Source organism: Musca domestica, unplaced genomic scaffold (assembly GCF_030504385.1).
Source record: "Musca domestica strain aabys unplaced genomic scaffold, Musca_domestica.polishedcontigs.V.1.1 59, whole genome shotgun sequence".
NCBI lineage: Eukaryota > Metazoa > Arthropoda > Insecta > Diptera > Muscidae > Musca > Musca domestica.
The window spans coordinates 1,350,994-1,365,486 of record NW_026712362.1 but is presented as its reverse complement, the minus strand read 5'-3'; the positions used below and the strand labels follow the sequence as shown (position 1 = coordinate 1,365,486).

At 32.6% G+C, this 14,493-nt stretch overlaps 1 protein-coding gene across 1 annotated transcript; it reads left to right on the top strand.

The window, feature by feature from the left end:
• The first annotated feature begins 607 nt into the window (after positions 1 to 607).
• LOC131805621 (uncharacterized) lies at positions 608 to 12,400 on the top strand. The gene is made up of 5 exons (XM_059129011.1): positions 608 to 2,123; positions 2,194 to 4,048; positions 8,346 to 8,349; positions 10,983 to 11,114; positions 12,183 to 12,400. The coding sequence occupies exons 1-5, from the start codon at positions 865 to 867 to the stop codon at positions 12,398 to 12,400; spliced, it is 3,468 nt and encodes a 1,155-aa protein (XP_058984994.1). The 5' UTR covers positions 608 to 864.
• Positions 12,401 to 14,493: the final 2,093 nt, after the last annotated feature.

The window sequence follows — 14,493 nt, the reverse complement described above, 5'->3', positions numbered from 1 at the left end:
TGATGCGTTTAGTTCAAATATGATGTGTTTATGTCGTGTGTTTGTCCCTAATTCTTCTCACTTGTGTTTTTCCTGAGGATTGAATGACCTTGGCGCCCTTTGTTTGCTGTTGCACATTTTGTTGCCTATATTAAGGCTTGGGCGTTGTTGTTGCATGAGTAAGAACACTTGTGCCCTTAGAAAGAAATTTGTCTAGAGTTGTTGTTTTTCCTAATTAGCGTAGACATATACCTACAGTCGGGCGTATGCGTTTGATCCCTACATTCAGCCATCATCATCATCACTTGAGGGTAATAAAAAAATGTAATGAGACTCATATTTTGTTTTTGTTTTTTATGTTTGGATTTTTTATTTCAAATTGGAAATGTTTGAACCGCTGTATGTGTGTGTGTGTGTGTGTGTGTGTGTGTGTGTGTGTGTGTATGTGTGTGTGTGTGTATTTGTGCGTTGTTTGGTTTTTTTTTTTTTTGAGCCAACCCTCACTTGGCATCATCCCACTTGTGTCACTTGTGGCACATATCAAAAAGTTATATAAAAAAAGAAAAGAAAAAAAATTACTTGAAATTATTCGAAGTTACTACATTCAATCCATATGAGAAAACTGTTTGAATTTATGTTTGGTGACAAGATGTAACATTTTGAAAATTACAAGGGCAATCTGATCTTACGTGTACTTGTTGTATTTTGGAAGACCTAGGATGAAAAATGTTTTGAAAAATACATATGTATCTGTTAGTGGAGGTTTCTTAGGTTTTCTATAGAAAAGGCCAATGTTAATATAGGACTGAGTTTTTTAAAAAATAGGTTTAGTATAAAATAAGAAATTCAATCGCAAGCATCACCATCAAATTTTTCGAAATCAAAATGGCACAAAATATTTGCAAATTCTGCTCCGAAACGTTCACTGTTAAACGCGAATATTTGAGACACGTTAACAAGCATTGCAGCGGATGTGGACAGTTTTTTAGTAATACATATCAATTAAAATTTCATCAAAAGAATTATGGATGTCCACCTGTGCAAAATCAACCATCTAATAACTCAAGATTAGACAATATAGAACATGCAAACTGCAATAGTGTTACCCTACCATTGATGCGGAATCAATTTATAATTGACCAAATCACAGGCAATAATCATAACATTCCATCCCAACAAAGAGAAGGCGGAAACAAGTTCTGCAATGAGTGCCATAAAGCAGTGCGAAATATGTCCGCTCATCTTCGTAGTGATGAACATCGGCGTGTAATTCGCCAAATTTTTGGTGAAAATATCAATATTGTCAAAAACTCATTTGGCAAAAATATACTAACCTTCGAGTATATTAATGCAAAAAACATTTTGCTGCCAAATGAATTATTAAGCGATGCCAAAGAAACGATTGTCAGCTTGGTCGAGAAGAACTTTACGAGAAATACGCCTATAAAATTCAATATTGAGCTTATAGGAGAATATGTCAAGCCCACAAGTCAACGTGATGAACCATCAACATCAAATATGGTTTTAAATACAAGTCAAAATATGTTTTGCCATATGTCAAAAATGTCGTTGATAACGGAAGGTGACAATATAAGCCAATTATTCCACGATCACGCCAATCGTATAATTAATAAAATGTCTGAATTTCAAGAAAGAGATTCTGGCTGGGCTTTAGAGAAAATCGTAAAGCTGAATATAAATATATATAAAGCTAATTTAACTCGTGGCTCTCAGTTCTTGAAGACACCGCTCTCTTTATCAAAAAAGAATGCCTGTCTTAACATTAGAAATTACGATGAATTTTGCTTCAAATGGTGTATTGTGGCAGCTTTATCGGAACCAGCAGCAGCATGTGATAAGTCTAGTCCGCAATCATATAATATTAATATAACCGAAGAGATTATATACTTGCCATCCGGGGAGATATTGAATTTTAGAGGACTTAGTTTCCCTATGGCGATAAAAAATATCAAGGATTTTGAGGCCAATAATGAAGATATTAGTATTAATGTCTTCGGCTATGATGGAAATCAGATAGTTGGACCCTACTATCTTACCCCAAAACGAAGGAATCGTCATATTAACTTGATGCTTCTTCATGAGGGCGACAAGTTCCACTACATATTGATCATGGATATGTCACGGTAAGTTAAAATAGCATAGTAATATTACTATTAAATATGATAAATAATGAATATATCTATTGCTTTCTAGGTTATTACGTTCGCAAATAACAGCACATAGAGGTAGATCAATCATTTGTGATGGCTGCATACAAAGTTTCACCACGGAAGCCGTATATGCAAAACATGAGAAGGAGTGTGTTGGGGTCGTAACAGAGATGCCTAAAGAAGGAGAAAACATTATTCGGTTTAAAAACTACCACAAAAAGGAGAGAGTTCCATTTGTGATCTATGCGGATGCTGAATGTATTCTAGAGGATTGGAACCCGGAGAACCTCAACACAAACACAAACACAGTAACGGTAAAAAGGCACATTCCTTGTGCATTTAGTTATTATATTAAATGTAGTTTTAATGATAGTTTAAGTAAATTTTATATATATAGTGGCCCCAATGCTGCGAGAAACTTTTTAGAAAATCTTATAGGGGATTGTAAATTTATTTACAACACATATTTGTCAAAAACGGTACCAATGATTTCTTTGTCTCAGACAGAATTAGATGATTTTAATAGCAGTACTGTGTGTCACATTTGTGAGAAAGAGCTAGGTAATGACCGAGTTAAGGATCATTGTCATTTAACTGGAAAATATCGAGGAGCTGCACACAATGAATGTAATTTGAAATACCATGTGTCAAAATTTGTGCCGATATTCTTCCACAATTTTTCTTCTTATGATTGCCATTTGTTCTTCAAAGAATTAATTCACTTTGATGGAGAAATTAAAGTAATTCCATTAAATAAAGAATTATATGTTTCAATGTCATATTTCACTAAAATGAACAACGATTCAAACGAAATGGTCGATCATAATTCTTCGGTGAATTCGAAAAACAAATGGCGGAATAAATTTGAACTGAGGTTCTTGGACAGTTTTCGTTTTATGTCTTCCAGTTTGGATAGTTTGGCTAAAAATCTACCTAAAAACGCATTTCAAGCTGTTCGTACACAGTTTCCAAATGATGCTGATTTCAATCTGCTAACTAGGAAAGGAGTTTTCCCTTATGAATACGTGTCTTCATTGGACAAATTATATGAAAGAAAATTGCCTAACCGAAGTGAATTTTACAACAGGTTGACTGACAGTGAGTGTTCGTTAGATGATTATAGACATGCGCAGAATGTATGGAGGCACTTTGAATGCCAAACTGTCAAGGATTATATGGAGTTGTATTTAACAGCAGATGTCTTACTGTTGGCTGATGTGTTCGAAAACTTTCGAAGTTTATGCCTCCGTCACCATAGACTTGATCCTTGTCAGTATTTCACAGTACCATCACTATCTTGGGATGCCATGTTGCTGTGCACGGGTGTTGAATTAGAGCTATTTACAGATATTAACATGTATAATTTCTGTAAAAATGGCATTAGAGGTGGACTTACACAATGTTCAAATAGACACTCGGTAGCCAATAGTAAATACACTGAAGACTATGACCCTAGTAAACCCGAGGTAAATATTTATTATTTAGACGTCAACAATTTATATGGTAAAGCAATGACACAATGTTTGCCACAAAAAGATTTTAAGTTTTTAACTCAAGAAGAGTTGGAAATATTCAATGACGTCAGTAAAATATTAGCGATTCCAAATGATTCACCAACTGGTTATTTTTTTAATGTGGATTTAGAATATCCAAAAAATCTGCATGACAAACACAATGATTTACCCTTTTGTCCTGAATCCAAATGTGTCGGTGGCTGTAAGATCAAAAAGTTGATTGCAGATTTGAATGACAAAACGTCTTATACAATTGATTATAGAGTGCTTCAACAATGTATCCAGCATAATTTAATTCTTAAAAAAATTAATAGCTGTTTACAGTTTACGCAATCTAATTGGCTTGCAGCATATATAATGAAAAATAACAATCTCAGAGCACAAGCCACAGATGCTTTCGCAAAAAATTTTTATAAATTTATGAATAATTCTGTTTATGGCAAAACAATGGAAAATGTGGACAAAAGGAAAATCGTGGAAATAAGAAACCATTGGGAATCTTATGGGAAGCGCTGGGGTGCACGGGAATTTATTTCAAAACCAAATTTTCATAGTCTTACACACTTTTCAGATGAAATGGTGGCAATTCAAATGAACAAAGTGAGGGTGAAGTATGATAAACCGATATACCTTGGATTTTGTATTCTAGAGTTATCGAAATGGGTCATGTACGATTTCTTTTATGATTTTTAAAAGTTAAGTTTGGAAACGACTTCATATTAAACTATATGGATACTGATTCATTCATACTAACGTTCACTAACCGCAACCTCTTTGCTGAACTATCACGAGAGGAAATACTGGCTAGATTTGATACATCAGATTTTTCACCATCCAATCCATATAATATACCTCTTCTTAATAAAAAAGTTATAGGAATGATGAAGGATGAGAACTGCGGAAAGACGGTATCGGAATTTGTAGGCCTAAGACCAAAAATGTACGCTATGAAAGTCCACAATAGTGAAGAGGTAAAGAAATCAAAGGGTGTTAAAAAATCTGTTATGAAGCAGTACACCATTGACACGTATAGGGATTGTCTGTATAATCGAATAAAATATTATAATAGTATGTATACATTTAGATCGAGGAAACATGAGATATACACAGACAATATAACTAAAGTGTGTCTCAGTTTCCAAGATGATAAAAGATTTATACGGGAAGATGGTGTAAGTACGTATGCTTGGGGCCATTATAAACTTAAAAATGATAACGAAGATGAGGTAGCCCTTTCAAATGAAGAAAATTCTGTGATCCCAATGGAACTTGATTTTCATATTGAAAATGCAAGCGACAATTCTATTTTGAATTGATCGCAAATGTAAATAATAATGACGTTATAGATTTAGAAAATATAAGTATTTCTAATTTTCCTATAGAACTAGATGTAGATATAAATAACATACCTCCTGTAAATACAATAGACATTCCTTTAGACGGGGATGACAAATCTATTTTTGAATTGTTGGGGGATTCAGATAGTGAATATACAAATTGTGAATCTCTTGATTTTATACAATTTTTAAATTTTAATGAAAATGACTTTGTAAATAAATAAAACAATCTGTATATATTTAATAAAACATTTATTGCTTAAAAATAAAAAAATCAAACATTTAGTTTTATTTCACAAATATACTTAATATTAAGACATGGAAGTATAAATTACTTATACAGCTTTTCGAACAATTCCGGTTAAAGGTATGTACTCCACCAGGCGGTCATGAATGATTAGACAATATGATGAGGTGTTTTGAGGTATTGGGATATTGGTGGTAAATTCGATTTTTAAATCAATTGGTCCATTTTTCACAGCTTCATTTTGATTGCTTATATCAATAACGGTAATTGGATTATGTTTAAACGTAGTGTATGTTAGAAGCGGTTGTGGTTCCCTCATATAATATGTTTGTTGAAATTTGGCATACATGTCATAAAGTATTGCATAACGATTCTCTGAGAACTTAAGATTTAAATCATCATAAGGGTATGTCTCAGAATTCAAGTGTACTTTGATGTTCTCAAGATCACAGTGGATCAATTTGTTGTCTCTTTCAAACACTAAAGCAACATATCGCGGTCTTTCATGATTGGCAGACATTTTAACACTCCAATTATGTTTTAAACCACCAGAAAAAGTTGGATTAAAATAACAATCCCAACTACGAAACGCCAGCGGCAATGTTTTTCCTTCCTTTATAGTTTTCAGAAAACTAATTTTTCTATAATCAGACAAATGAATGTGTTGAACTTTCCACACAATGTTTGTGATTGTTAGTCGAATGTCTTCTTTCGAGTCAGTTGAATAACACACATTCATGTCATTAGCGCTCCGCAAGAGAATTAAATCATGCTTACTATTGCATATTACTTTGTTGAAGTCTTCAGCAAATCCCAGCAGACGATTCAAGGGTACACAAAAGTTAAAAGAATTAGTGGTTATATCACCATCTACGTTCCATCCTGCTTTACTCATAACATTACTTTCAAATGGATTTAAAGAAATCCAATTTTTAATTTTTGTTGACATTCCAAGATAGCGTGTACGATCAATTTCAACACCGTTTAGTTCGTAACGAATTTCGTCAAACATATACCCCACACAATTATTCCTCAGTCTAGCGTTTGGTGAAATTTCTCCATTTGCTTTTCTCAAATGCCCTTCAATGTACAAATAGCTCTCTGATGGTAATATGTACAAATCTTGGTTTTGAATGCTTATACGTATTTCATCATTGTTTTTAAATGATTGAACATAAGGAACATAGCTGTGATAATCCCGCTTTATGATATTCTCATCAGAGAATGGCCGTTCATTTATATTAAGTACTTCAGACATTGGGTTTTACTTTTAATTTAAGTAATTTTAAAAACTCTTTATTTTCCTTAGTTAGAAATGGTCTTGTCGGCTTGACAACTTTATGTTGAATGCTTTTAGGAGTTTGTTTATAATTGTATTTATTGTATATAATCATGATTGTCTTGGTCTTATATGAATTCGAAGTGTGATTTCCTCTCCCCGAAAGTTTATCAGTCGACCTTCTTGATCTAGTATTAATATTTCAAGACGACTGATTTCCTTGACGTTCAAAGGCAAATAAATGAGGTTCAATGGTCTTTCATCCAATTTATAGCCTGGAGGAACATCTAAAGAAAATTCGTGAAGAATATGTGCAGGTGAGTTGTTCATAAATGATCCAGTTACTATATTGCAGTGTATTTGAACAGCATTCACCTTCAAAATATTTACTGGAAGGTTAGATATGTGCTTTTTTCCAGGCTCTAAAACTTTGTCTGTGAAACCAAAGAGTTTTGATATAGATTTCTCCTTATTGAAATAAATAGGATCATGAGATGATGTAATTTCTATTTGTAATGTATTATTATTGGCTTTAATATCTATAGATCTATTTATGTACATAGATCTGTACACTGTTTCCAAAAAGTCTGCAATATCTTGCAATTCATATGATCCTATAGGTATTTCTATTGTATCATTTCCAATATGAAACAAGTTATTATCCTCATCCACATTAGGAATTGAGTTGTACGATTGAAAATCAATTAAACTACACTCGTAATCATTATCACCTAATTCTATAGGTGGTGAATAATTTGAGCATAAAATTGAATTTCTACCCGTCAAAGTAAACGTTCTTGACATTGCAAGATACTAAGTTGTAATAAACAGTACACAATCGATTCTCATACTTTTATATTTTATTGTTAAATATCATTACAAAACATCATTTTTATCTATCCAAGAATTATGCCGATTTGAGAAACCCAACCATTTCACATAAACTTTGTCATCCCTTGATTTTAGAATTTTCTCCACCAAATATGTGTTTGGATATTTTGTAGGCAAAAGTTCTTCTCTATAAAAACATCCTTGTATTGGATTTCCTTCAAAATCTTCCAGCAGATATGTAGTGGGGTTGGTTATTTTTATCGTTCTTATTCTAAAAATTTCAGTTGTCCAGTTTGGAGTATAACCCTTTTCAAAATGATGTTTATATTTGCTGATGCGTACGTGATCACCGACATGAAGGCGTGGTTTTTTAAAAATTTTTATATGATTATAAACGGATTTCAGCAGTTTTTTCTCGTTTGAGGAATTAACTTGTATTGGAGCCATTTTTATCGTTCCGTGAGGGGTGCTATTATATTTGTCTAGTAAATCCCTATAGAGTTTGATCCATTGATAATTTCCATTATAACTAAACTCTTTCCACATCATTCCTTTTAGGGTTCTATTGAAACGTTCAATAATTGATGCTTTCAATACACTATATGTAGAATAATGATTTATTCTATATTTATGCATGAGTCCCCCAAATGTTTTATTAAAAAATTCTTTCCCATCATCGGTTTGCAAATTTTTCGGAATTCGTCCTGCTTTCAGTATTTTTTCAAATGCCATACAAACTTCAGTGGCATTTTTAGACTTGAGCGCTTCAGCCCACGCATATTTTGAAAAGGTATCTATAACTGTTAGCATAAACTTGTATCCCTTGTTTGCTTTAGAATAGTTGCCCATTTCAACTAAATCAGCTTGCCATAGGTCGTCAATCCCCTTTATAATAACTCTCCGCCTCTTAAATGTTTTTCTTGCCTGAGTGTGGAGTTCATTCACTAATTCCCGTTTTTCCATTTTATTCAGTGTAATATTTTACAGTGGAGTGAGTAAATGTGTTTTTCGATAAAATACCATAAAGTTCGTTTAACGAGTGTTTTAAACGCGATATTTCTTCTCTTATATCGGAGCACTCTTGAAATACGTTTTTCTTTAATATTTCTTGTAGGTTCTTGTTTTGCGAATGTACGTATGCTTGGTTGACCGCATCCGATCCTCCCGCCGGGGGAGCCAAGTTTTTAATCCTCTTATTCTGTATGTCCAAATTGTTATCTTCATCAATATTGATTCCCAGCACTCTCGAAACATTTCCCTTTAGTGTGGCTGAAGTATATTTTAGATGATAATGATGACCAAACTTATCCACAGTCATTGAATTTGTAATTCAGGTGATTAATAAATTATATTTGCCTCTCTCAGTTCCTCGATAATAGAAACAATCTCATTAGTATGATTATTATTGCCGGCTTGTTGTGATGCTAACAACAGCTTTAATCGTTCTATTAATTCATTAGGATCGTCCCAGTATATATAGTTCGGTTTACCGAGATTTACTTTCATTAGGCCTTTGCCGCTGTGAGTATCATCCATCAAGTGTTTAATAACACGTTTATATTTATATCCTCTGTTGGATTTGATTCGTTCATTATGCTTAAAGTTTACTTTATGTGCATTAGAGTCCAGCAAAATTTTTTTATATATTTCTAATTCTGACGCGTCATAATTTTTAGGTTTTTGATAAAATAGTAGTTCAAATAGACCCGGTGTAAATGCCCAATGTTGATTTCCAATAATTATTTTCTGATCATCAACTTTTAATGGTTTGTCCCCAAATTTCCATTCACCGTGAATATCTTTGTGTGGTCCATATACCGTATCCAATTTTTTGTTTTTATTTAAAAGAGAAAGGTCAACGGTATCATCATTATCTGTATAAAATGTGTCGTCTTTTGAATCCGACTCAACGGTTTCCTCCCATAAAATTTTAGGTTCTGGCTTAATATCATGTTTCAATTTTTTAACGGGTGTACTCATAGCAAAATAATCTTTATAATATTCAATATTTTCCTTCTTAGGTATTGGGGCATTTGATGCATTAACATTCGTTAGTTTTAATAGTTTATGTATTGGCTCAGTTATGGGTTTGAATGTATTGTTCAATTCGTTTGTTTTTAATTCCTCCCCCCTTTTAATGCTTCGTAATTTTCTTTTCAAGGCATTTCGGGACTTAACAAGACGCTTTAACATTTCTTCTTCCATGGTTGTGATCATACTAATAGCCGTGATTATAATAGGGATTACTTAAATATATTTATGGTTGTATAAATGTGTGAAATCCCTTTCTATATCTTCCCGAGTTAATATCATCGTCTTTGCTAATTGTCAGAAATCCATATTTTTCCTTCCAGCATTCACGACATATTTCTTTAAATTTTTCAAAACTCATATCACTTCCAACATGATCATTGTATATATGTTTTAAATTTAAATCATCTTGTTTGAACATAATAATCATATTTGCATTATCACGTAGTAAATGTTTCGGAATCCTAGTATATGTCTGACATAAATAAAATGAATCGACATTTTTATGGCGACCCATACTGAAGTACGTTTTAATATTATTTTGTTTATCACAAGCCACATCATCGAATATGATAATTGAATTTGGCCTTATATCTTCTGGTTGTACAACATCCTCATTATTATTGAAAGTAAACAATCGCATACCCTTTATAGATGACATAAGTTTCTTGAGATATTCGTATTTCGGTTGATATAGAGATTTAGAATATATATAAACATTTTGGAATTTCAAACCATTTGGACTTTCTATCAAGCTTAGCATAACATTAGTCTTTCCACAATTCGAAGGGCCAACTATTAAGGCTCTTATAGAATTTGGTAATAAAACGCTGTGTCTGGGGGATTTCTTTTGTACGAAATCCGCATTTCGCACTGGAAGTTTTGCTTGTTGTTCAACTAATCTCATTTCGTAACTAATGAGTGATTTAATTGACAATGTCTATTTATCTTATTCTCTTGTTTACAGCAAGCTCAAAAAGTATAAAATGATTGTTTATAACAACAATAATGTTATTAGAAAGAGAACCGCTAAAGGAAGAGGACTTGTAAATAAATTAATTAATTCTTTACCAGTGGAACTTCATCTGCCGGGTTATCAATTCTGTGGCCCCGGAACTAAGCTCTTAAAACGATTAGAAAGGGGGGATAAAGGTGTTAACCCATTGGATGCTGCTTGCAGAGAACACGATATCGCTTATTCACAAAACGAAAATATTCATAAACGACACATTGCTGATCGTGAACTAGCCGAAAGAGCGTGGGAGCGAGTTAAAGCAAAAGATAGCAGCCTTGGTGAAAAAATTAACGCATATCTAGTCTCGAACATAATGAAAGCGAAAACAAAGTTTGGCATGGGTTTAAAAAATGAAAAACTTCAAAAAGCTACTGGTCAACAGATTTTTAATAAAGCACTCAAAAATGCGTCAATGAAACTTAAGAGTATAAAACCAACTGATATTGATGATGCTATAAAAATAGCAAGAAAAGAAATTCAAAAAACTTTTCGCGGAAGAAAGGCAAAGGTAGTTATACCACGAGTTATTAAGTTACCAAAAACTGGGGGATTTCTCCCCCTTATACCTATTCTAACAGGTCTAGGTGCTTTGGGTGCCCTAGCATCGGGTAGTTCAGCAATTGCTAATGCTGTTATGAATGCTAAAAATGCCAAACGACAGTTAGAGGAGCAAACCAGACATAACAAAACTATCGAAGCTATAGCTATGGGTAAGGGTTTGTATTTAAAACCCTACAAAAAAGGTTTTGGTATTTACTTGAATAATACATCAAAAAACTAATTAAGCAACTACCCAACGCACCACTTACTGACAAACAAATATATTCTTTTGGAAAAAAATATATACCACGCTTTAGAGGTGTATATATGCGCAACAGATTACCTAAGATGCCATATAAGAAAGAGTGTGGTATTATAAATATGGATAATGATAGTGGACCTGGCACGCATTGGGTAGCATATTATAAATATGACAACATCATTGAATATTATGATAGTTTTGGAAATCTCCAACCTCCGTTAGAAATTTTATATTATTTAGGTCCAAATATTACTTATAATTATAAAAGAGATCAACACTTTAACACATACAATTGTGGACACCTCTGTTTAAAGTTCTTAATAGAAAAAGCTTATAAATACAAAATTTAAAACATGAAATTGGTTAGTTCAATTTAATACTTCCATGAAGATGCAATCAGTTGATAGGTCGGATATTGCGATAGTGGATTTTCAGTTTTGTCATGGAAACCACAAGAGCATATTTATGAAGGAGCTGGCGTTCATTTGTGGTACTTCTATTGTGCCTAATCATTTTCTGTTTCGTCCGCCTTTTAATATAAAAGAACTTACTAACGAAGCCTGCAGAACAAATGTATACTGTAAGAACTTTGTAAACGGATTGGATTGGGAGGATGGAGATGTGGACTACAATGAGGTTGAGAGTGTCCTCATGCCATTGGATGAATATAAGTACATTTTTGTTGTTGGAAGAGACAAAAAACAATTTCTACAGAAATATCTCACTACTAACATAATAAATTTAGAAGACAAAATTAAGCTAAGAACATGTCGAAATTATTTTACTAACTGTTCAATACATTCAAGCTTTGTGTATAAATGTGCTATAAATAATTTATTTAAAATATTTGTATTTATTGAGCAAAATTGGAACAAAAACATGGACTTAATATATGATGAAATCAATAAAGAATAATAATAATAAAAAAAAATATATATATATATTTTTTCTTATTTTTTAAATATTTTATTTATAGAATTGAAGGTTATAAATGTATATAATATAATGAATATTGGTGAAAAAGGATTCACTAATGTACGACTACAAACATCTAATCCCAATTCTGGAAGTAGTTCATCTAAAGTTTTAGGTGCTGCGGGAATATTGTTTGTAACACATCTTCTTAATAAAGGACAGCTGCAAGAATTTCTCAAATGTTCAGATACCGGGCAATCGGTCTGTTTCCAACGATGAATATACACTTCACAAAAATAACATTTTGTTACATCGCCTACTCCAGTGTAAAATAGTCCCACTGCTGCCATGGTTTTGGGATCTGGATAGGATAGTGGCCAATTTGAAAATGTTTTCAGACGTTCAGTTTCCTTATTTAGTTGGGGGTACATCTTTCTACTAGGAGCTCCACTCACAAACTGTGAAGTGTAAATGAAAAACCGAGTTGATTTTATTAAATAATACATTATTTATTTCTGCATTTTCTCTCACACAACAATAACATTTTCGTTTTATATTTAAATATATCTTATGTTATTCCCACCATGGATCATTTTCATCTAAATCCCACAATGATTGTCCTTCAGTTATGTGTATATAATCATCTCCATTGACTTCATTCTCTGTAAGTATATGATTTTCATTCCTTGTGGGTATTTCATTTCTAGGGAATTCCTCTTCTATTGGTATCATCAAACTATAAAAAGCCTCGAATTGAGAAGCCTTCATCATAAGATATTCATCAATTTCCGGATCATCCCATCCTGCATCCTTTTCCAAGCATTTGCTCCCCAAATTTTTTGATGCCATATTCTTCACGCTTGTTCTTTCCTCGACTGAATAACTTCTAACAATGATATTTAGTCTTATATTCTATAGATGCCAACATTTTCATGTAGAAAAAAAAAAAAACACAAAAATTTCATTTCAAATATAAATTTATTTTTATTTATTTACATTTTTGTTGTTGTATTTACTAAGCTAAATATGGTTGATAAAAGAAATTAGATTTTTTTTGCTTCAATTCCAATTTGTATAATGTGTTATCTCTCTCGCCTCCCATTGTTGATTTTGATATGGTATATCCACCGCATCCCAATTCCTTGACGTCTTCTTCTCGTAGTGCTAAGAACCTAGATGGCAGGTAAAGTATAGCATCATCCAGTTTAAGCACAATTCTTTCACCATATTTGGTTTGGGTTCTGTATGCTCCACTGATAACGTAATCCCTGTTTTGATCCATCTCCTTTATTGTGATAATCCTTTTGTGGTTGTAGGAGTTGAATAAATTTACAAGGTTTACGCTCGACATTATTTCTATTAGGCTTTATTTCACACTGTTTTCTTTAGCAACATAGTCCTCCTATTTATATGAAAAACTTGTTTTTTTTTTTTCACCCATACCATCTCACCAAATGAAGAACGCAATGATTTTTTTTTTCACCCAAACCATCCCCACCAAATGAAGAAAACAATGTAATTTATTTTTATTATTATGTATTTCTATTTTTAAAGAACTCAATGTTTTTTTTTTTTTAACCCAAACCATCCCACCAAATAAAGAACACAATATATATATATACATACATTTTTTTTTTTATTATTTATTTCTATTTTTGTCAAATTCATTGAAATGTACCCTTAATTCTTTATAATGCTCATTATTTTGAACTATATAATTTAAATCTACAAAATTCTTATTAATATAATCCTCAAAATCATGAAGAACACTGTATTGAGGTGGGCATAATACGATCGATGAGGTAACCACTGCTCGTTCCGGCAGACCCTCTCGTATTCTGTCAAGCTCGTTTACTGTTGTTTCGGTGATCGTGGTTTCGCCATCGTCTCCAATCTCATCATCATCATCCAGGATTGTGGACTGGGTTTCCTCCTCCTCATAATGAGTTGAGGAGTCATCTGTTGTTTCACCATGGTCCTCCAACACCTCTTCCATTTCCACATCCTCCACATTCTCCTCATCCTTTTTTTCCTTGACGGAACATATGACTATATCGCCTTCTGTATCCTCATAGAAGTTATTGACATCCACATCTTCCGAAAGTTTTTCGCTGAACGCAAAGGACATTTTTGTTCTTAAGATGCTGTCTTCGTAAAGGATTTTTTAAAACTGAGTATATTTCTCAAGATTTACTCCGCTTTAAATACCAATATATTGTTTACATTAAAAATCCTTTCGAATAAAGAAATACACAACTATCTAATGCATAACATAGTTTAGGATTTATCTCGATGTTTCAATGCAAAAGGAATCATATTTACAAAGCGTTGAATTAGTTTAATACATCCTTTTTCTAAAATATTTAAATGCA

What these genes read in the sequence shown, in the direction of transcription:
- LOC131805621 (XM_059129011.1), top strand. Translation starts at nt 865, where the DNA reads ATGGCACAAAATATTTGCAAATTCTGCTCCGAAACGTTCACTGTTAAA. An exon ending in TTGATCATGGATATGTCACG is followed by an intron (nt 2,124 to 2,193) that starts GTAAGTTAAAAT and finishes ATTGCTTTCTAG; the next exon opens with GTTATTACGTTCGCAAATAA. An exon ending in TATCGAAGCTATAGCTATGG is followed by an intron (nt 11,115 to 12,182) that starts GTAAGGGTTTGT and finishes TTTTATTTATAG; the next exon opens with AATTGAAGGTTATAAATGTA.